We start from the raw sequence: 24,235 nt of genomic DNA, 5'->3' as shown, positions 1-24,235 counted from the left end.
GAGCAGCGCAAATTGTTTATTCGTGATTTCATTATGCGAGGAAGCGATTATGACTCTCTAAATGGGTACTTGTGGGTGATTCTTGTACGTTTAAGAGTAGATCAAATATACACAAATGCCAGGGAGCTGAACTCGATGATCCCTATGGGTCCCTTCCAACTTGAGATATTCTATAATTCTATTACCCCATTTAAACAAAGCCGTCAGGTTTGTCAAGCAGTCAGGTCAGTTTCTCCTGCCACAAACACACACAACAGAATTTTTGGTAACAAACCACAGTCTCCAACCTGGGGCAAAGTCCACTGTTGCATAAAGACCCTGAAGAGCTCCACATCTCAAGTGAAACCGGCTTGCACCATCAGTTGTGAACAGCACCACCTCATCCCCAAGATGCTGGCGAAAGAGCTTCAGAAGGGAACGCAGATAGTCATAGTCGCAAGCGAAGTAGCTTCCATACTCATTCTCTACCTGCACAGTAAAAGCAAGTCAGCAAAGCAGTAGCCAATTTCAGTCTGCATTTGATACCAAAAATGGAAAGCCCAAATCCAACCATCCTCTCCCTTTGACAGCAGTGCTGAACTCCAGACCTGAGGAGTAAGAGAAGACAACACTTCTAGGCACTCATTCCTCTCACCTGTACCTTACGGTGGAGCAATCATTGTGTGGAGATAAGTTATTTTCCTACAAAATCACCCTCCACATAAAAATCTCTACCCTAGCCACATAGCAACAGTGATCAAAACACAGTCTCTATTAAAAACGGAGAGCTATGACCCACCTCCAAAGCAGAACAATAAAACCATAGAACAGGTTGTGACATGATCAAAACTGCAGCAAAATTGGACTTCCAGAACAGAAACACCTACAAGGGGCTCACATGAACAGCAAAGCCCTGCAATGGACTCAAAGGACTGAGGGGAGAATGACAACCCTGCTACTACTGAGAGGTATGCATCTTGCCCTTTTCCCAAGGGGATGGACTTTCAAGCTCCAGACCCAATGCCATGCACACCTGAAGGTTATTTCTGAAAATCCTGTTATAAACATCTTATTTCTGCCAAGGAATAATTTTGCCCAGTGCTTTTGCTCAACAGACATAATACGTTGTTCAAGAACAATGATCCTGGGCATATTATAAGGGTCTCCTATCCCATTCTGTGCAAACCAGGGAGTTTAAAAAAAAAAACCCCGCAAACTTAAACCAAAGATTTTGTTACAGTCAAATACTAAGAACATGGAACAATCACCACTGCACATCTAGAAGGAGTTTAAGAAAGAAGTTACTCACCACGGACGCACAACATTGTGTCCTGAAACATTTACAGCTCAAGTTAAGTGCTAAGAACTAAAAAGCTTAAATTTTGAGGCCATTTTTGTCACAAATTTTAGGCTTAATCCATACTGCTTTTGCTTCTATCTGCAGGTATCCTTATTCCCTTTTTTCCTGTCCGAAGGTTTCAGGCAATTGTAATGTGTTGTGGCTTTATGTGAGAACCAGCATGAAACTCAGATCTAAAAGGCTTCACAAGTTTCCTCTATTGCTTTCTATAGTTGTGGGAAACAATTCTGATAGAGCAGACAAGTGCTCTCTGAATTCTGGAAACAGCGCATTTGGTTCTTTAGGATAAGGGATTTCATCAGAATCTTTCGGCTACCTGAAACTGTTAAGGACCATCTGTGACATTACCACCCAACACCCATGGAGTGCGTGCAAGAGCAATATAAGCATCCATACTGCTTGGGTTAATTTGATTTTCAGGAAGTTACCTGCACCATGATGATTGGACCTCCATTTTGATAGAGGTGAGGCCTCATCTTTGGCAAAAGGACACCCATCCATTTCTCTACTGCTGCCAGGTAATCTGTGATACACAAAGTATAAATGTTTCATAACTTTTCTTTTTTCTAGTTTTTGTTTTAAATCATATATGGGTAGTTTTTACCTAGTGTTCTAAATATGTAAAGTATAATAGAACAGCATTTAATGAACTGATGTGCTCTTACACTTGTTCATAAGTGTCAGCTTCCAGTACAGTTTACTAAAAAATAAAACATTTAAATACTGATGAAGTTTGAAAATCACCAGAGGGACTTAAATATGTCTCACACAGGTTCTCCTAATACATTTCAACAGGAAAACAAATTTGAATGTTGCTATGTGTACTATTTTTTTAAATAATTTATCCCACAATAAGCAGAACTGAAGTCAAATATGATATATATCTTTGTCCCCTAATACACACTCCAATAACCACATTAATCTCCTGTCTCATCTCATCCCTCCATAGAATCATTAAGGTTGGAAAAGACCTCTAAGATCATCAAGTCCAACCGTCAACCCAACACCACCATGCCCACTAAACCATGTCCCTAAGCGCCTCATCTACACATCTTTCAAATACTTCCAGGGATGGCGACTCAACCACTTCCCTGGGCAGACTGTTCCAATGTTTAACCACCTTTCAGTCAAGAAATTTTTCCTCGTGTCCAATCTAAACCTCCCCTGGCGCAACTTGAGGCCATTTCCTCTTGTCCTAGTGCTTGTTACTTGGGAGAAGAGACTGACACCCACCTCGCGACAACCTCCTTTCAGGTAGTTGTAGAGAGCGATGGGGTCTCCCCTCAGCCTCCTTTTCTGCAGGCTAAACAACCCCAGTTCCCTCAGACACTCCTCATAAGACGTGTGCTCCAGACCCCTCACCAGCTTCGTTGCCCTTCTCTGGACATGCTCCAGCACCTCAACGTCCTCCTTGTAGTGAGGAGCCCAAAACTGAACACAGTATTCGAGGTGTGGCCTCACCAGTGCCAAGTACAGGGGCACTATCACTTCCCTACTCCTGCTGGCCACACTATTTCTGATACAGGCCAGGATGCCATCGGCCTTCTTGGCCACCTGGGCACACTGCCGGCTCATGTTCAGCCAGCTGTCAACGAGCACCTCCACGTCCTTTTCCGCCAGGCAGCTTTCCAGCCACTCTTCCCCAAGCCTGTAGCGTTGCATGGGGTTGTTGTGGCTGAAGTGCAGGACCCAGCACTTGGCCTTATTAATCTCATACAGTTGGCCTCGGCCCATCGATCCAGCCTGTCCAGGTCCCTCTGCAGAGCCTTCCTACCGTCGAGCAGATCAACACTCCCGCCCAACTTGGTGTCGTCTGCAAACTTACTGAGGGTGCACTCGATGCCCTCATCCAGATCATTGATAAAGATATTGAACAAGACCGGCCCCAACCAGACCCATGTCCGGTCCATGACCAGGCAGCATATAAGAATGCTATAACTAGTTCTGGAACTATATGCACACTGACCAGCCAGGAAGGACCCCCACAATGAGTGGCCAGTTGGCCGTTGCAAAACCGAAAAACTCAAAGCTGAGAGCTACCTGTCTTTTCCTCAATGGTGACAAGGATTTCTCTCTTGGCACCAGTTTTCATGAAACCTGTCAATGCCTTGGAAACTTTCTACCCTACTTTGTTCGTTCTACATCCTTCTTGAATGCACACTTCTAATTAAAAGTACTGAAGATTTTACTCACAAGATAATTCATATTTCAGCTTAAGTTATCTAGTAATGGCCTCAAACAGCAAGTTGCCTTGCTGCTAAAGTGTATTTTTGCTAGTCCTTTTTGATGCCTCTACCTGAATCAGAAGACCTGAGAACAATAGATTTCTTCTCCAACAGCCATGCAGGAAGACCTCCCTGGGAAAAGAAAAGGAATCACTTCAGTGACCATTTTTAGGAAATGTAAGAACAATTTAGCCTGTTACCAAAACATATACTGAGACCTGAAGATTGATTTTCTACAAGTAATTCCTAATGAAAAAACAAACACAAAGCTTGCATTGTAAGAAGTCACGTAGGATGCATGGATTTTAACACGCTAAACTAAGAGTCTTGTCCAAGGATATACCAGGTATGTTTGTCTACTTTAAGACAGAAATACTTGCATTAGATTTAACCTAGAAGTGAGATAACTGCTACAAAAGGCTGTACCATGTCCCATTCTGCACAGATGTAAGGTCCAGCTCTCAGGATAACCAGCAAACCAGTGTCGTTAGCAAGCTGCAAGAAATACTCTAGATCTTTGTCACCAGAAAAATCATACATGCCCAGCTGGGGTTCATGGTAGTTCCACGGCACATACCTGTGAAGAAAGAAGATCACCTTCTATTAGGAAACTGAGAGTAAACCAGAACTCTGAATAACAACTGTTTGCGCTACACGCCCCAGAGATCTGTAATGCTGAACCGGTCTTCAGATCAGTAACATACAAGAATAACTCTAGGGCCCTTCTTCTGTGAGGTACTTCATACGGCAAAAGGTGTTAAAATTAATACTGAAATAAGGCTTAGTACTCTGCAGTATGTCTGCAGGAGTCTGTATCAATGCAAGAACAGATTTTGGTAGTGCCATTTTGAAACCATGATGTCTGTTCCAAAATTTAAGTAGTTAACAGTTTTGAAGTTAGCAAGTCAGCTGCCAGTTGTATAGTGGTGGGAGGTTTGTGAAGAGATGAATACTGTAAGCCACTCACTAAGAAGGCGGTCAAGAACAAGCTTGCCCAAAACAGCGCATGACCTTTTATTAATGGATCACCCAGTTTGCACAGGAAATACCAACTAGGCTGACAGGCCCATGCTGCTGCCACTACAAAGAACTTTGTAAAATTTGTAAAAATGTCCAAGCCTCAGATGGTATTGCATCTAGGTCCTGAAAGTTTTCATTGACCAGGAGCAATGCAGGTTCTGGAAAAACAGCATGGGAAGAACGGTCAAGTTAGAGGATGCTAAGGTGCCCAGGAGCCTGGACAAAATAAAACTTCATTTCAACCAAGTAATAAAGCTGCCAAACAAGCCAATAACCGTTTCAGAGAACACCTCTCTGCTACTTCCAGGACTTAGGAAACCACAACCTCACCACAGAGCATCTCACAGAAGATAAAAAAATACACTTGGTTGCAAGACAACAAAGAAACACGTTATCTACCAGCTACTATGCAGTGTTGTAGCTTATGGCCTGTGCTTGACAACCATGAGAGTTTTGGCTTGGGATAGTACTAAGTGGCAGTCATAGCATAGACAGACATTAAAATTAGGGATGAGTACAGCCTGAGCAAGGATTCAAGAGAATGGGAAAACTCATTCTCCATGCATTTACCTTTTTGCACATAGGTTTGTAATTCCTCTAAGAAAACTGTTGCCACTGTTTCAGAGAGAACAAATTTGAGAAAAATTTGTAAAACCAAAACTGTGGCTAGTCAAGTGAAGATCCTCTCAGGCAACACTTTTCTTACTGTCTGGGTTTGTTTATATGTTCCAGAATTAGTTTTGTAAGAACTACCCAAGAGGGAAAGAAAGCGCAGAAAACACTGCTTTCAATAAGCAAGAAAAACAGGAACCCTCATATGAGCACACTACTGAAATGGCCACACTCACATACGTGCACACGAACATCAAATACAAAAATTATAATCTTTCAGAAACATTGGTTAATATTATAGCCTCACAAATGCCAAAATCTTAAGCCTCTGTTTGAAAAGGTAAAGCTTAAAATTTTTACGCCAGGATGGAGTCAAACCAATGCACTCATGCATCAAAATGCAGATTTTCCCCTCTATGTAGTATATTTTATTTCTTTGTCAACCTGCTCTAATTGTTTCCGAAGCACATGATTAACTCACTTGTAGAACAAACTAAATGTGCATTTAATTAATAGACGAACCATGTGAAAATACATTCAATGTTAATTTAGTTTCGTGCTCTTGGTCTAAATTTCAAGCAGAGAAGCAAGCTGATTGGTAACATTTAAGATCAAAGTAGATAAAGAAGAAAACTATTTAAAACAAACAAATGACCAACCTACCTCAAAGAAGCCAATACCAGAGCATCATATTTTGCTTGCTTTCCCTGTTCCATATACCATTATCCAGGTTATCACTGCAGAACAATTTTAGTTTGCTCTAAGCCATAACAGCTATGTTATTTTCAAAACTATTGCTTAGAAATACAGAATTATTTTAAGTTATATATATGTGACTACAGATTTGTCAAGGACAGATAAACCTAACTCCATTTGTTCACAGGAAAACTTGCCTAGAGGATTAGAGAAAAGGAAAAAAGGTGATGTCTCTTGACTTAGCAAGACTTTTGGTACTTTGCTCTATGACATCCCTATAAGCAAAGAAGGGGAAAAAAAATTAGAGGCTAGTTGGTGTAACATTAACATAGAATAAAAATTAACTACAAAAGAACAACCCACAATTTGCTGGGAAAGCAATGGGATATTTTGAGGAGTATCCCAAGTCACTTTGGTAGGTCTAACTATATCCAAAGCTTTTATTGACATCTGGGTGATATAATGCACAGCACGCTTTGCAAATGGGGAGCAGTTGCAAATCCATCAGTGAACATAATCAGGATTCTAAATGCTCTTAACTAATGAGCAACATAGTCCGATATCAACAAGGAATTAAGAGTTACCACTTTTTAATTCTCTCTTGCATAGGAAAAGGCAAAAAATACAAAATGAGAAAGACGACATATGGAAGTGGTATTAATAGGAAAAGGGTCTGCAGGTACCACTGAAAAATACCATCTGACTGTGAATCACCAACATGACACTGCAGTAAGAGACAAAGCTCTTTCTGGGAGGAATTAACAGGCATGTTGATGTAGCAACTCATTCACTGAAAAATGCTTCTAGCAGAGAGCTGCACCTTTTTGAGCTAAATAAAGACAACTAGATATTAACTTCGTAACAGTTTCTCACTGCCTAAAATAATACTACAGAAATACAGCGACTGCTTATACTCCTTTCTCTCTAGGCTACCGAACAAGTTCTTTATAACTGGTAAGTAAATTACAGGTTAATATGAGAAAAGCATTCTATCTGTAATTTAACTACACCTTGTAACCTGTTAGTTACAAAAATATACTCATTGGAGAGTTTTATGAACTTGTTCTAGAAACAAGTCTGAAGGTCTAAATATGCTTAATAGCGTCTGATGTGAGGACAAAAGGGTTTCTCCAGCTCCTTTACGCTCAAGATGGAAGAAGATAGAAAAATTCTTCCAGAAACAGTTTTAATTTATGTCCCATGCTTCCCCACAAGGCCAGAAAAAAAGCAGATTTTAGTGGAGAAGAAGGGAAGAAAGTGAAGAAAAAAAATTATGTGAAATGCTTTCTTACAGAATGAATCATGATACAAATGTATTTTAAACACTGGTCTAATAATTGTTACTAATACACTTTAATACCCCAGTATAATTTCTACAGCTAGCAACATCCTCAAATTAAATCATTTTACCTTGAAATTGTTATTATTAGCAAGTATAATTCCTTTATACCATTGTACAAATTTATAGACAGTTGTTAATGCTGTACTGCTTTAGCTACAGAATAATGAATTTATGAAGGAATGCCACATTCCTTTTTCAAACTTGAAACGTGGTGTTTCTTCTGTATTTGAGTAATAGCATTTACTCTCCGTTTACATACAATTTCTGAGCTTTATCCTATAACCTTCCTTTTCTTTAAAAGTCACAGTTTTCCTCTCCTATTTCAGAGAGATGTCAACAGGCAAAAAACCCCACACTTCAGCTACCTTAGTGTGCAGCATAATTCTCTCTGTAGTACCAGTTGGGGGTTTTTTTAATAGTGTAAAATTAAATAGCTTGTACTAATTTCATAAATAATAGAGCAGCATTTTATACATGCTAGTTAAATTACACAATTATGAGTCTTTGGAAAAAGTAATTAAAAAATAAGCACAATTTAATAGATATGCTAAGCAGCAGCTCTTTCTTAGAGGGAGTTTCTACAGGTTTACAGTTTTCTGCTCAGTAGTCAACAAATACAGTAAAACAAATAAAACACTCAACATTCTTTAACTTTCTATGACCCTGTAAGGTAACTGCCGATTCTTCCAGGAAGTGTCTCCACTGATCTGTAAATCCTGCAAATATTTAGCCCCATCTAGTGGTTAATTGTTTATCTCCTCCATGCCAAAAAACCAAAACAAACCACTAACTTTCAGTCCTTTCCAGATGTCTTTGATAGCATTCGTTTCTAGTTGGCTTACACATTTCAGGAACTGAAAACAAGGACAGTTACCCTTGTGTGACCAGATGCCTCTGCGTGCTACCTGCTGAGGCCGGGAGTAGAGCTCCTAGGTACGCCTCCATCATCTTCTGGGATGTCACACCAACCACAACATCAAATTTCAGCCTGCTATTGGGAAGGTTTAGGCCTTGATATTTTAAGCTTTAATGTAAGCTCAAGCTTCCCATCACCTGTTTTCTCATATTCTGTTATTGCTTAACATGTTTCCAGGTGAAGATGGTTATATACATATACTGACTTCACCCATTCAAGAGTCCCAGATGAGCTGCTGACTCAGTCATTAGCTGAATGATGCATCAAGGCATAGCGAGTCTTTTGGAAATGAGGCTGCAGAGAACAGGAAGGAGAGCAGGTCTGGCTTGCTTGGACCACAAGGTATTTACAAGGACAATCCTGTAATAAAAGGATCCTGTTTCCCTTGAAGTGGTAAGCCTCACTGGGAGCACCTTGATAAGAACAAGGAAGGCTCCCATATTTCAAATTATAGCAAGACCTTTCCCTGTCTCATGGGGAAAAACCCCAAGCAGCAAAATCACAGTCTTCAGAGATGGCCCCAAGGTTGGGAGTCCAGCTACCACATTCTGCCAGAAGGTCTGGCAGTGCTGCTGCCCATTCCAGAACAACTTCACACAACTGGTATCTCAGTCCCTTGCTAATAGTTTTACTGATCCAGGAAAGAGTAGGCAGAAGAAAACAAACAAAAACACAACTAATAATCATCTAGACCAATTTCCATTTTCACCAAAACCACACAAAATCACAGCAGAGTTGTTTGGGGTAACACGAAAATTTATTGCTTTATCTTAAATAATCAAGAGCAGTAAGGCTTAATTATCTGCAAACTTCAAAGAAAAACAAAAGGGTTTTGGTGGGTGGTTTTTTGTTGGGTTTTTTTTAGCATCAAGAGAGAGATCGATCAGTGTCAAATGGAAAGATGCATGGATTTGATTCTTGTAGAAAATGCAAGGCACAGGGGTACTTTCTGCTTATAAGATACACATTTAGGAACTATCTTTCACCATAGTAGAAAAAATCCAAAGGTAACCAATGATGGGGAAGAAAGTTAAAGAATCCCAGTCTGCTCTACAAAAAGAAAAGGAGGCTGTAAAAAACCTGTTACCTGTCATCAGTGATCCAGCAACAACACCTAAGGCCATAGGTCACATAACCACAGGGCAACACTTGCTAGCTATACCATACCTTCTGTGCCTGAACAGAAACAACTCAGCTCTCCTAAGACCAAGAGAGACCAGTCAACACCAGCAACACAAGACAATCTCCACTCCTTCCTGCACAGCAGGACATTAATGCAAAACAGTAAAGCACAGAGTAAGAGATCTCAGCAAGTGAAAAAAAGGAAAATAAGAAGGAAAAAAACCACCTTGTTAGCAGGAGATTACAAAGGAAGAAGGAAGCAACAGGAAAAAAAAACCCAGCCTTACAGCAATTCTGCCATTAAACAACAGCGAGGGGGGGAATAGGAAAGAAAAGATTCCTCTCTCAAAAGACCAGTGATGCAGCAGGGACATGAACAGGAAATTTCAAAGAAAAAAAGGAAGGGACAGCTTGAAAAAGCTGGAAATTAACAGAGGGCACTGAAGATATATGGGTGTTGCGAGGAGGAGGAAAATAAATCAGAGACATAAGGGAAGTATGAGACACTACAGATCGTAGGAGTCACAGAGCCACTATCAGGACCCAGGCTGATCTTCAAGCCAGACATCAAAAGGTATAATTTTCAGGTCCATTTAAGATTACTTTTATTGCAGAAAAAAATAATTATATGGGCAATTCCAGCAACTCTGTCCTGAGCAAGTGTGTTACTTAATCTCATTGTTCTTATGTGAGGGAAGATAGAACTTGCTTGCTTTCTTAGAAAACAACAAAAAACACTCACCAAACAAAAAGTCACTACTACATCACAACACAGGGAAGAGTTTTAAGACATACAAAAGAATAGAGAACCCTAAATTTGAAAAAAAAAGCAACTTCTTTTCCTTCCCTGCCATCTGTTCTTCACATACTAACCCTTACTAATCACATCCCCAAGTGTACAAGGCAACCCTGCAACTTGCAGGTCAAACAAAATACAGATTTCAAGGGAGGGGAAGGAGAGATGGTACAACACTCCCGCTGAGCAAAGTGCCCTGGCCTACAGGCTCCGCACTGCCTGAACAAACACTGTCTGGCAGTCCATAGCACACAAGCAGGCTGTTTCAAAGAGGAGCTCTAAGCTTAGTAACGATTCAGGAAAGAAAAACAAACATGTCTGGGAATTACAACCATTGCTTGAAAAGACTGTGCCTTACATTTTTCTGCCACTCCTCTCCCCTTGTCAAGGAAGCTTTGGCAAAAATAAGAGTAAGCTGCATTTTTTTTAATCTGTGCCTCATCTGTTGTAATAAGTACACAGCCAGGTAGGAAAGACAAGAAAGATGGACTAAAGGTTTGGTACACGCAACTGAAAGCTGTTTAAACTGTCTTCTTTTTTTTTTTTTTTAAAAGTACACCTACTCCCCAACCATTTTTCTAAATTTAAACACTCCGGGTGAAATAGCTTTAAATATTACTGCAGCCGTTGCCAGTATTTTCAAGGCTTCAGGGCGATATAACCTAGGCTGTATTAAGAGGTTATTGTCCCCCCTCACCTCGTCTGCCTTTTGACCAGAGATTAGGATGCCCTTGGCAGAGGCAGAACACATACAACTGTTTCATAGTTGCCAAAGTTCACAGTGCAACAATTTATTTCAGGTCATATTTGCACCCTGGGTTGTGAAGCAAGAGGTGTTGCCTATCAGCAGGGAAGTGGACCATCAGTTGTAACCTGCTCAGTTGTTCCAGTCTATGCTCTTAGAGGTCATCCTGTACCACCCTTCACTTCTCCGGAGGTTTCTCACCTATTACTTAAAAATTAATAAGCCAAGTAACAATGGTAGCATTCCACTGAACTACTTCTCATACATTTCCCAGGACTACAAATCACTTTGAAAGTCAACAACTACTTACGTTTGAATGGCATCAAGTCCTGCCATCTTCATCTTCAACAAGCGGTCTCTCCAGTAATACCGGGGCACCCGTGAGTAGTGAATGCTACCTGAGATGTAGCGGAAAGGTCTCCCATCCTTGACAAAGCAGTCACTGTCATAATCAATCCCAAAACTCCTCTGGGGTATATTCTGCGAACAAAAAAACCCAAACAAACAAACAAAAGCCACAATATAATCTTTTTCTGCCTTGAAAGACACAGAGAACAGTCTATACAACATCTGTGGGCTGTCGGCAACAGAAGGTAGAATAGTGGTAAAATAACTGATGGTGAATGGCTCTCCACTAGCTACATATAGCCCACCTGAGCCTAACACACTGAAGGACTACAATCCATCTGCCAACCACTCAGCAATGACAGGATTCACTACTATACCAAAATATGCCACATGCATTCTCCACTTCTAACGAGTATATATACCGTCTTTCTACAGTGATACATCTTGCAGTTGCTTACACCAGTGCAAATGATGAGGAATTAATTAGGGGAGATTTGGTGAGTGCCAACACTTCATACTCAATGCTCCAACTTACTAAACTGTTGGAAAACACAACCCTAATTCCAACTTAATGTCACACTCAAGTTTAGAAGCAAAAGCAAGCTGGGAGCTTTTGAGGAATAAATACCACATTCTAAATGCCCCGGGACACTGATACATACACATTTGAAAGCTTACTAGTATACTTTACTATATAGTAAAGTATACTTTCTAGTAAGTATAAAACTGTTTGATAGATCAGTCTGGCAAACTGCATACAGTTACGTAAGTCACTAAAAATTAGTCATTTTTTGAGAAAGTCCTACTTTCAATACTTTTCCAGCTAAGCACACCCAAACCAGCAAACTTAAAAAGAAGTAAGTAAATTAAGAATAAGAATCTGCACTTCCTAGCCATAAGAAAAATACCTTAACTTCAAGAGCATGGGATTACCCCTCAAGTGAGCCTATGATCTTAGTAAGATTTAAACTAGTATGACCAACAGCAGTACTTCTTTTGCTTGTTAAAGACAAGAAAAAACAGAAGACCTTTTTTGAAGTGCCTGGCCCTACGTCTAAGAACCTTTAACTTTTAATTTTTATTTTTTTTTTTAAACAAACCTTAACATCTCACATCTTACAGCTCCCATGTATCTTTGGCATCCCTGTCACCAGTACTACTTTTGTCCTCCACACACCACTGAATAGCTGTTTGTTTGTCTTTGTGTTCTATAACTTTTCACTTGCATTTTATCAGATTCATTACTGAGCGCATTTAAAAAAAATCCCTTCAATGAGAGATCAGTAGGGATTTCTGAAGTAAAATCACAAGTCAGCAAATGTAATCAGTTAGTTCTCCATACCTATCAGAAAATAAGTCAGAAGTCAACCAAACAAACCTCATGATTCATTGGACATTATACTAGTCCAAATGAAACACACCTTTCAATAGCATAAATTAAAAGCTGTTGAAGGACACTGGCCTTGTTCTTGAAAAGATGGGCCTTGGCCTGTCCCATATTGAGAATGGGGCTTAGGAATTAGGAAGCTGATTTCATGAAACAAAAGCAATGAAATTAGAAAGGCAAGAGAGAGGTAGACCACCATACAACCCCAGGTGACTCCCACACCACAAGAGCCATTCACCATCCGAGGAAATCTGCCCAAAGGTATTAGGGAACAACAGACCACACAGTTTTGAAGAACCTTCCCATGAAACCACTTCTTTCTGTTAACCGCTGAACAATGTTGTTACAACAGTGTGTACAACTACAGGTAGACTAAAGAGAAAGGAATGGAAAAAGTTAAATACAGCAGGCATGTATAACCATAAAGCTGCAAGTACTGAGACTCCTGGCCAACAACTGGACACAACTGCCAATCAAGACCATACTCTTAGTGCAACAAGACAGCAAAAAGGAGCCAGTGCAATGTGTCACAGGACAAAAGAACAAGAGTACAAAGAAAAAACACACTCTCCTGAAAATTGGAGGACGAAATTGCTGAGTAAACATGCCTATCCCTAGACTGCCATTAAACGGAGCAACTGAGAGAGATAACACTCTACAAACATTTGAAGACTACAAACTCCAAGGAGGAGGAAGACTACAGTGTGTTGCAACTGTGATAAAGGCAACCTAAAATAAAGTTGTGGAAAATGTCTTAAATGCACATAGCAATCCAAAACATTCTGCCAACAGTGAACAAGTGAAATTGTCTGCGGTGGACATGTAACAACAGATGTGAGAAGATACAGCCCTGAGCTGGCAGGGAATCAAGAACTATAAGGGACTGCAAAGCATTGCATAGGGGAAGCTATTTAAGCCCTGATCCCACAAACACAGACCCATTCTTAACATTACTTAACAAATAGTTCCATGAAAGTTGAAATAAATCTTGACTAAACAAAGGTATGGATGTGCCAGGTGTCCACAAAATCAGGCCCTTACAGAGCTGAGAAATACAAACCAACTGCTCTGGAACAAAAGTAACTCAAAAGGTTGGGATTCTCCCTGGGAAATTATGTTGTTGTAGTAACTCCAGGCTGTTAAACCTCAAGTAAATTACTGCTGCAGAGGATGCACAGGTATCTACCATCTGCTTACTCTCCTTTCAATTCAAATCTAAGTGACATTTTGCTGATCTTTAATTTATAACCTGCAGCTTCAATCCTGAGCATGCTGCACTAGGATGGAATTGTACTGTGTGTATGCATCCCTCAAGGAAACCTTTCACCCTAAGGAACACCAAGCAGATGTTTCACATTCTTTGGATGTTTTTTACTCTAGGGCACTGTGATAAGTTGCAGCATTAATGCAGAACTGACTGCTTCAAAATGATCATGATTAAATGAAACTCAGAACCCAGGTGCAGCAACACAATTCTGCAATATTACAAAAAAAAAAAAAAAAATAAAAAAAGAGAAGCATTAGGGAAAAAAAGCACATTAAAAGGCCATTATCCCTGGAAATAAAGAAGGAAAGTCAAAATAAATTGCTGTTGTTTTCCTCTGAAAGAGGATTTTAACCCCCTCACTTAGACTAACCACATCAAGAGGCCTATGGAAAAGACACTTGCGCCATTTATGGCGGATAACTGTTGAGATGCTGAACATTGAATCAACTGTTTACATAGTTCCACCCTCAGGGGACAGACCTCTGGCAGAGAAACAAGAATTTCTTAAAACAATAAAACAATGAATAGAAGATATTAATTATGAAAGTGATCATCATTGAACTGGTTACCATTTAAAGGCCATGCTTTTAGAGCTGTGACCATAACTGTAAATCACCTTCCTTACTCATACATTTCCTGGTACAGTATTATTATGGGGGAAAGGAGAATGAGGAAGCTTCCAGAGTACTTAACTCTGATTCACCTCATTCATTGCCCATTCTAAACAGAATTCCCTTCATGATCAATTATTCAACATTCTTTTCTTGTCAGTGCATGACTCTACCCATTGCTTGCAGACCAGAGTTTGCAACAAAAACAAAACAGTTCTTGTCATGAATTTATGTCTGGCACTGTCAATATTGTATACTCACGGCTGTGAATATACAGCAGGAATTAATTCCCTGCATCTTCCTAGAAGATGGGGTAGTGGGTCTGGTAGTCTGGTAAGCAGATTCAACAGACACAAAACTAACTGCACACTGTTTAGGATGCCAGTTCATTCATACCACATCATATTAACGCCCAGCTGAAAAATCAGACCCTTAGAGGCAATGGTATAATATTGCATCTTACATGCTTATAACATACTTGCAGGGAAAAGGGAAGAACTAAAGAATTTATCCTTTCTTAAATCAAGTAAGAATTTATTTTTGCAATGTTAATGCTCTTTCAACATTTCATAACGCGTATGTCTCTCAACATAGGAAAAAAAAATTCATAGCTTCAGCACACAAAACTATTTAACAGTGGCTAGAATTTCTTATTCTCCAAATTTACAAAACAGGGTTTTTTCTTATTTGGAAAGCAAACAAATGTGGATACAAATCCTCAATGAACCTCTCCACCTGTGAAGATTTCTAGCATCTCTTATGTAGACCATTCAAACACAGAACATCCCTTTCTCTACTCCAAAGCTTAAGTATCAAAATTGAGAATCACAAACCACTCATTTTCTTCTGCTCCTTCCCCCCCCCAAAAAAAAACCCCAACCCAAACCACAAAACATCTCTTAGTATCCTTTCTCTGCCTTTGCAGTGGTTCTTTTCTCTGCATCACATCCACATCTCTTCAGCCTGCACTTCTTCCCCCTAGTAGGCATCAGGCAAATTTAATAGTGGCCTTACCTTTCCCACTTTCCACCATGCCTCACTTAGCAGTGTGGGTGTAAGATTTTCCAAAACTAGTCAGATTTATTGTCAGTAGCTTTTTGTTGGTAAATAGAATTCGTGTGTTAAAACTATTCAGCATATACTGCTACAATAAACATTGGTACAAAATAAAAGGTCATTAGAGGCATCTTTCTTGATAAGCGAATAAAGTTTTATTAAATCCCAACATTTAAAGCATTTGTTATACCACAATTTACATATTTTCAAATCCATTCTATACTGATTATATAATGTAATAAATATAACTTTGACGAACTGATGATACTATTCTGTTCTGGTATTATTCTGACAGTGATTAACTCCCCCTCCCCCAGTGAACTGGCCTTTTATAGGAAGAAATATATATTCATTTAGTTAAGTTCTCCAGATCAAATACATTCCATACACACCAAAAAAATTTACCAAAAAAAATTTAAAAAATTACAAAATAAGCAGCACAGCAATTTTTTTTCATCTGGAATACTGAACACAGGTCTACATCAGGCACATTCAAGTCAAATTGGAAAAAGTATAGAAAAAGCCTTGAAGGACAATTAGGGATTGCTGTCTTGAATGATTTCAGAAAAGGTTAATTCCTCTTACTATCAAAAAGAAAGTTGAAAGGATACTTTCCATTCATACTTTAAAAAAAAAACAAACGCAAAATAAGAAAAGTCTTTGAAGTGTTTTGGCACAGAAAGAAAACATTTTAAGTGATAACTCATCATCAAGCAAACAAGCTTTCAGAGGGAGGGAGTTAAAGAAAAAAAAACAGCAAGAATTAAATCACATGGGGAGATCTCAATAAATTTATGAAATTTTAATATGACCACTCCTAAAAGGATAGTATCTGTTCCTAAAAGGATACACAAAGATCTTCGAAGCAGGGCATGTACAAATTAATAAAGAAGTCATCTATGCACCCCTGGGACGGAAGGACCACTTCAGCTAGGTTTTTGCACACATTTGGACAGAATGGGGAGAGAAATAAAAAGGGTAGGGGGAAAAAAAGAAAAAATACTACTAGCAACTCACTGGGAAACTAACACCATCTAAAACCAGTCCCACAAAAGCCTCCCGATAAGGAAACTTGCTTCACAATTAGTCGTCTTAACACAGTAATAACCCTCAGTGTAACAAATGAAAAGCTATCCTTCTGGACCACTGGCCTAGAGGGAATACCCTGCACCACTAAACCCAGAACACAGCTTTTAACTGAAGGCATGTTGATAAGTAAACAGAGAGTATCAAGGCTATCAAGATTCTCTCTACATAAGACCATTTGACACTACGCCACAGATGGGAAAGAATCTCAGAAGGACCCTATGCAGGCAGTGAGTGGTATTAAATACACATGGAAACTTTAGGATACTTAAGCAGATATTATTGCACAAGCATAAAAATAGTTTACAAAGTTATAGGTGCTGGGACTTATCTAGCCCGGCAAGTAGAGAGCCTGGCTGGTCAGGTGTTCAGTTTTCTAAAAGCAGACTGATTTCTCCAGCTTTTCCACCAACCTTCCAGCGCACATGACACGTTCACAGCATTTCTCAATATGCCTGTGAGTAAAAATGCAAGATGTTTGTACAGAAGAATAGGATACAAAAACAGCTTAGAAGTTAGAAACTGCCCGGGGGGGGGCTGAAGGGAGTAGATGAAGTGAAACTTCACTTACAGAAAAACTCAACTTTTCAAAGCCTATGGTACTCTTCAAATACAGCCCCACACACCTCCTGCAAAACGAGAACAGGAGCTGAAGAATAAAACAGAGGAAGTATGTCTGGTTCAGTATCGCACAGGAAGGCAGGAAAAGACTAACACCGCAGTTCTAGTCTTGCCATCCTCAGCCTCCTGGATAAGCACTGATCTCTTTTGCCCCATGTTACACAGGTCTGCCTGAGAGGAACCCACGTACGGGTGGGCAGAAAGGCAGTGCAAGGGAGACCCAGTGGCTACAGCTGGGGACCTCAGAGGCAGGATTCCCAGATTTGTATTGTTCGTGGTGTTTCATACAGCAACACTGAGGTGGAAGGGGAGGAGAGGGGAAGATGCGCAGAAGTAAACTCTTTCATCAGCCTGGACAATATACGCACATTAATTTACATCCTGGCTTTCTTAGATGAACACAAAGATATAGAAGCAAGAATGTTTTTATTAATATTTTCTGATCTCTCAAATTTCCCAGAATGATACTACTTTGTGTTAAGCCCTTCTAGGAAAGACAGAGAGAAATTCTCCATACCTCATTATCCTGTAGCAGTTATTCTGCTATGTGCCTATCAGACAACCAGGACATTGATGCGCAAATGCTATTAAGGAAAGTCACCTGCTGCAGAGTTTAGTCGTCTTAAAAAGGACACTGTTTACTTGAAATATTAAAACCTTAAACAAAATTCAAGCATTAACCTATCTGCATTGTTTTCAAATAGCATCTTCTTATTCTTGTAAGAGAAAAATCACAGAAATTAAGCATAAACAGAAAAATACAGAATGAAGATGAAAGAGACTGAGTATTTCAGCTTTGGATTTTGTGCTTCACATCAGCAGGTACTGTATGCTCAGACAGCAACAAGAAGTTATGTTAATTACAAGTTTTCTTTCTCATTTGCTTTTATTAGAGCTATTTGCAGAAAGTAATTACGAGATGCCCAGTTATTCTGGGGAAAACACCTGCAGAAAGACAGCTACTTTCACCCTTTGATATCAGTCTCCCCAGCTTTTTAACTGGAAAAAATTGAATTTCGGGAACTGATGCCTGGCACCTCACTGTACTGGTAAGCAGCTCAGACTGGAAGCCCTAGTGCATGCTGCAGACAGATAGCAGGATAAAGATATCCAGCCTCAATAGAAAAACCAAAATTATTCCCTTCCTGTAACATTTCTAGCATAAGGCTTCTAGAGTTTACGTACTCAGTGAACACTCTGTAGTCCCTTCTGCAAAACATGCATGAGTGATTTCACTGCAAAAGATCAGAACTTCACCTGTCTTAGATTAGATAAGGCAACTGCCTGATGGATAATAAACAGTGGAGCATGAACCAGCCACAGGACACAGATATTACTAAACATGCACAGGACACACATTATCTCCATGACATCAGTGTTATCTTTAAATGTAGAACCTCAATAATAATGAACTCAAAGAATTAATTTCTTCAGTATTTTAACATGCCCCCGATTTGTTTCATAGGCCCAAGATACAGTTAGTGTGTTCTGCTCAAACTTAACAGAACCTGCTGAAGTCCACCCTAATACATCTTCTCTGGCTTCCCTGAAAAAGGATTTGCTTTCAGAGCAGAAGAGCCAATATACTGACCAAAAAGGATGGCAGAAGTCTGTCAAATGGAAAACTCCTCAAGGAGAACATAGAATTATCTCTGTTATTTCAGCTCTGCTGCCCAGCCTCATGGGTATTCCAAAGTACATCGTCCCCGGACTGACGTAGACAAAGGTGTTCTGCCCAACTTTGTACAAGCCAACAAAGAAGGGATTCAGAAAATAAGCCCCAGCATTTAGTGGGAACATCTGCCCTCCGTGAGTATGGCCAGAGAGAATTAAATTTATGTCTGGTCTCTCCTGAAGGGCCCACTTTGCAGCAATCGGCTGATGAGCTAACAGCACTATTGCATGCTCACTGCTACAATCTCTGAGAGCTTTTTTTAAATCCATGCCATGCCCCGAGTAGCGCAGTACATCTGCTTCAATATCATCAACGCCAGCCAGGCAGAACCAGTCATCAGTGCTCTTCGGTGAAACAATCTTCACATTCTCATTATGCAGTGGCCGAATGTTGAATGATTTTAACAGCTCAAACCAGTTGCTAACATCTGATGTGTAGTACTCATGGTTTCCTGTGACAAAGTAAGTCCCCAAAGGGGAGTTAAGTTCTCCAAGAGGCTCAACAGCAGGTCGTATGATCTCTGCCTCAGAGTCAGTCAGGTCCCCAACAATCACGGTGATATCTGGTTTCAAAGCCTTAACCATTCTTACAATCATGGCAAGCTTGGTCTTCCCAACTGTAGGACCCAGATGGATATCTGAAAGCAACACTACTTTCAGATTATTCATTGTTGAGGGCAGCTTGTGAAGTGGAACCTCCACTGAATTCACAGTGGGAGGCCGGGAAGCATTTAACAGCCCGACAACAGTCAGCACAACAGTCAGCATGACTGCCAAAACTGCTTTCATTGCTGTTCTGCTGTTCTTGTTGCCAGTACCTGCCTTAGCACCTCTCCCAGCCAAGAACTTGTAAGCCTGCTCTACAGAGCCTAGAGTGAAGAGGAAGAAGATAAGAATTATATAGGCTCCCAGGCAAGTGTAGGCAGCTAAAGACAAGAAATATGGCTCTTCTGCAACAAGAAATAGCAATGTAAAGAAGCTTGAATGAGCCAAAGCTAGAAACGTGAACACAGCTATTTTCCATGGCGTGAAAAAGAAGGAGCTGGCAGCTGAAGACCTGGAGAACGTGGTGACTGTGCTTCTCCAAACATGAAGAGATCCTATCAACATGAGTGCATTAGCAAATACTGCCATCTGCAGCCTTAGAAGCCAACGCCGCATCCTGAGCTCGAGTTGTTCTGCCAGGTAACTCCGTGATAGCATCATGGAGAAGAAAACCACTCCTGCAGCCACTGCAGCCTTTGCTTCAAGAGGCAGTTGCTTGAAGGAGATCATCTTTGCTTCCTGACCGTTCCCTTCTGTTCTGCAGAAGTCTCCCGTAGGCAATAGTGTGGTTATGAAGGGATGCCTTGGGTCAACGAAGCCTGCAACCAGGAACCAGTATCAGCCGTTTTAAATATTACACACATTCCCTTTTTCCCAGACTGCAATAAAGGACTGTTGCTCTGTACATACTACCCAGGACACCGGGTCATGCAGAATCGCTATCATAAAGGCAGGGAGGAGATTTCCTGATGCAGAATAAATCAGACAACTGAAAACACTGGATTCTGGCAGTGCACTTCCAAGCTCCCCGCCTGCTTTCCTCGATGACTCCTCCCCCCCCCCCCCCTTTTTTTTTTTAATATGCCATTTCCTCATTAAGACTTCCTTATAGTAGATGGCAATAGATCACAACAGTGATACAATGAGTGCTGGAAACAATCATCATAGTCTTTGCAAACAATCATGATAGTATTTGTAAACCCCGTACATGTTCTGTGACTAAGCTGCTTCTGCTGTTAACTTCTTCGGACACGTGTTTTCTGTTCTTCTTCCCAAGCAGTTGGCTCCATTTTAAAAGCAGGTATCACCCTACATCATTCTTAGTGAATGCAAGAGGTTCTACTAACACGTACTACAGCAGCAGTGAAATCCCCACTGAATAGCTGCCAGATGCAGCTGTGGTCCCAGAAACTGCAGATGATGTATCGGCAGATACCCTTGCCTCCAGTTGTGAGTAAGACTTCCCCAAAGCCCTAAAAAACAGTAGAACTAGTGAAACCCACATTGTGTTTTGCTACTCACTTCCACTACGTGTACAGTTCCCAAGACTCAACACCTATTTCAGCATATCCTGGTCTACCAGGACACAATTAAGTTGAAAAGGGATTAAAACATCGCACGCTGTGCTCCTTTAGAAGTAAAGGGACCACTAAGCCTAATGCATCTCTGCTCCCAGATTGAAAATAAATAAGCAAGCATCAGTTATGCTTCAATCGTACCGGAATTCCCTGCTTTGCTCTGTGTTTTGCTCAGAGTTCATAGCGTTTCTACTCGTGCCCAGTTTGCACATTTCTATTTAAAATAAACCCACTGTTTTATTTTAACCATACTTGAAAAAAGTTTGGATGGCCTTTCATAACATACAATACAGACCAAGTTTGAGATAACAAACTTCTTTAAATAAAGTAAGCCTATGTCACTGCATAGCTTTCAAAACACTTCCTGTCTCTCAGTCCACACTCAACTAGAGAAAAAGTAAGCAATCATTACAGCCAGAAATCTCAGAACTAGGGCATGAAAGCAGCCTTGTAGGGCTCCGCAGTGAGCTTGAGTCCAGAAGTCTACAAACCCGAGTTTGCCAGGTTGCTTATCTGCAGCATACACTTTCCCAAGCTAATTTAAAAGAACACTAGCACCTCTGTAACGAGAGGACCCTGCTATATTTTGACAACTAGACCAAGTTTTAAGAAGACCCCTTCCCTCATTGCTTGGTCCAGGAGCTGTGGGTTGGTAGAGAAATCGTGCCTCCCGGCCCCAGTTCCTCAAGTCCTCTCAGCTGTTACAACACTATTCTTAAAAAACAGTGCTATTTTACACACGCGCCTCTATAGAAAATAAACAAAGCTAAGCAGGATAAGAGTATAAGAAATGCCCTACCAGTTTGAGTCCACAGTTCCTCTAGACGCCAGGCCATATTCTGTCTGGACAATAGCAGTAAGAAATGCTGTTTAAGGAAACGACATGACCCCGGCCACTGCCTGTGGTCTGCTTCCTTCATACTCCTCCAGCAGACAAAGCTGCTACATTAGGGGTGTTTGAAGGCAAATCCTTGCCTAGTCATTTCTGGATGTTGTTTATGAACCTGATGTATTGTAATTTGGTTAATCCTTTTTTGGAATCTGTTAAATACTGTCCGCTTCTACCACCTCCTATAGCAGCAAATTCCTGAAATTCACTATATACTTTTGAAGCATTTTATCTCTGATAAAATAAATAGCTGATCTACTAAATCCACCAAGTGCCCCCCTTCTAATACTACCAAATTTGTTGAGTATTGGTTCTCCATTCCTCTTACCCACCACCTTCTTCGGAATTTTCTAAGTCTCAGCCGTAACCCCACCCCTCAGAGACCATACTTACTATCACCCAATCTTCCCTGTGACAAAGGTCTCCCATGAGGCTGTGCTACTTTTCACACAGCTTTAACCACCTGCGCAACATTCAGTTGCAACATCTATCAAGATAATACTGACACGCTGCTTCAAACGCAAGGCGTAAGTGACAAGGCACGGCTCCCACAGCAATTGCAAAGACTAAGGATTTGCCTAGGCCCCTGGCTAGGCAGCGGTACGGCGTGCCACTGGACGAAGCTGCAACAAGAGAGGCAATGCTGAACCTGGGCAGAACAGGGAAAACTCCTCTCCCTCCTCTCGCACACCATAGGAAGAGCAAGTTTTCCCATGGCATCTGCTAATGGAGTGTCGGTATCAGGTAACTGCAGCTCAATTTCTGCCTGCCTCCCCCCCCACACCCCCGCCCCGGGTTGCTTAATGAGGCCTTGTAAGATATTATTTCTCAGAGCAGAGTCTGAACGGTGGAAGGAGTACAGCTGGCAGCACCGTTTCGGCCCGCACGTCCAGCAGGCAGCGACCCCGGCGATCACCCCCTGAAGAAGGCGGCACAGCTCACCGCCCGGGGTGCAAGGGCTGGCGGTGCCTGCCCTTCCTCAATACAAAACGGCGAGGGCGAGGGCCCAGCGCGGCGGCCGGCGTGGCCGGGAGCAGGCAGGCCTGCTCAGGAGAGGGAGCCGGCCCGCCGCCGCACCTGCCCCGGCAGCTCCCCCCTCGGCGCAGCCGCAGGCCCAGCACCGGCGCTCTGAAGAACACCACCACGAGCCACAAATCGCTAATGAATTAAAAACGGACCGAAGTTAATCGGCTTCCTCCGGGGGCAGGAGGAGGCCCCCTACCAGCCGGGAGCCGTGCCCGCCCGGCGGCCCCCCGCGCCCCTCAGGGCTCGGGCCCTCCCCAACAGCCAGCCAAGAGGCCGCACGGCGCAGCCCCCCGCCGCCGCCGCCGCGCAGCGGGTGCCCTTAGGGGAGGGGGAGCCGAGGGGACTCACCGCCGCCCGGAGGAGCGCCGCCAAGCCGGCCAGCGGGAGCAGGAGCCGCAGCATGACGGACGGCGGCGGGCACGCAGGGAGCAACGGCGGAGCGGACGCTCCTCAGCCCGCCGTCCCATGACACGGCGGCGTCAGCTGACTGCCCCGCCGGGCCGGGCCTGCTCCGCCCCGCCCCGCCCCGCCCCGCCCCGCCGCCTGCCCGGGGAACTGCCTGGCGCAGCACGGGCATCCCCCCTTCCCACCGGCACCCGCAGCATTAGCGCGCTGCCATCAGTGCCCTGCCTTGCCCGCCTGCCTGCTGCTGCCCTCGCCTCCCACCACCCCACACGCTCCACCCGGCCCAGGCCCGGGGACTTGCCCCCAGCTCCTCAGAGGGGACGAAGGAAGCCCCCCCGCCACCTTGGCTGGGCAGAAAGGCCTCGCACACCTCCACCCATCCCGCCCCAAGGAGGCGGAAGATGCGTCTCCCGGTCTCCAGGCCAGCAACAGAGGTGCTGACGCTGCAGACCGCGGCGCCGGCGGGACAAAAAGGAGGTGGCAGATGGCCCTTCACCCATTTCCACCCATGCGGCCGATTTCCACATCCTGCGCCGAGGAGGCTTTAGAAGGGGGACGACGAAATCCAGGGCAAGAGAGGAAGGGGAAAAAACCCAAAACAGAAAGGGGCAGAGGCAAAAAAGGGTGTCCCCGCGTGGTCTCCCATCCCAGTAGTAACTGGGGCCACGCCTACTTAGCTTCCGAGATCGGGCACTGTTAAGCGTAGGGTGTCTGCGCGCTCCCCCGCCAGACCCGGCGCCAGCGCCGCCCTTAGCTCCCCCGCCCCGGCCCCGCTTTCCCCACCACCGACTTTCCCCCACCGCCGCGCACACCCTCCCCGGGGCGGGGCCGGACCGGCTTCCCCCGACCCCGACCCGACCCCTCCCCCGGCCCCGCCCCGCTCTCCCCGTGGCGGCGACGTGGTGGCCGGGCGGCGGCCGAAGGCGCAG

General features: G+C 42.6%; 2 protein-coding genes across 3 annotated transcripts in view; both read right to left on the bottom strand.

Moving 5' to 3' along the window:
* The window catches only part of GLB1 (galactosidase beta 1), a 48,158-nt gene extending 24,806 nt beyond the window's left edge, over positions 1-23,352 (bottom strand). Inside the window, exons 1-6 of the mRNA XM_076330980.1 lie at positions 23,250-23,352; positions 11,124-11,293; positions 3,991-4,141; positions 3,636-3,696; positions 1,768-1,862; positions 288-468 (exon numbers count right to left, since the gene is read on the bottom strand). Coding sequence (XP_076187095.1) covers positions 288-468; positions 1,768-1,862; positions 3,636-3,696; positions 3,991-4,141; positions 11,124-11,293; positions 23,250-23,303 — 712 coding nt within the window. The 5' untranslated portion in view covers positions 23,304-23,352. The remainder of the gene's footprint in view (positions 1-287; positions 469-1,767; positions 1,863-3,635; positions 3,697-3,990; positions 4,142-11,123; positions 11,294-23,249) is intronic.
* TMPPE (transmembrane protein with metallophosphoesterase domain) lies at positions 15,615-20,188 on the bottom strand. Of its 2 annotated transcripts, none has more exons than XR_012994695.1 (2): positions 17,140-20,188; positions 15,615-17,023 (listed from the first exon to the last, which is right to left on the bottom strand). XR_012994695.1 is itself a non-coding variant. In XM_076330982.1 (2 exons), the coding sequence occupies exon 1, from the start codon at positions 20,136-20,138 to the stop codon at positions 18,819-18,821; it is 1,320 nt and encodes a 439-aa protein (XP_076187097.1). In that variant the 5' UTR covers positions 20,139-20,188; the 3' UTR covers positions 15,615-17,197; positions 18,781-18,818. The 2 variants fall into 2 exon arrangements, 1 of the variants encoding a protein (XP_076187097.1); XM_076330982.1 differs by having other exon boundaries at positions 15,615-17,197; positions 18,781-20,188.
* Positions 23,353-24,235: the final 883 nt, after the last annotated feature.

This window comes from Aptenodytes patagonicus, chromosome 2 (assembly GCF_965638725.1).
Source record: "Aptenodytes patagonicus chromosome 2, bAptPat1.pri.cur, whole genome shotgun sequence".
NCBI classification, from domain to species: Eukaryota; Metazoa; Chordata; class Aves; order Sphenisciformes; family Spheniscidae; genus Aptenodytes; species Aptenodytes patagonicus.
The sequence above is the reverse complement of the archived record's forward strand: the minus strand, read 5'-3'. Positions and strand labels throughout refer to the sequence as shown.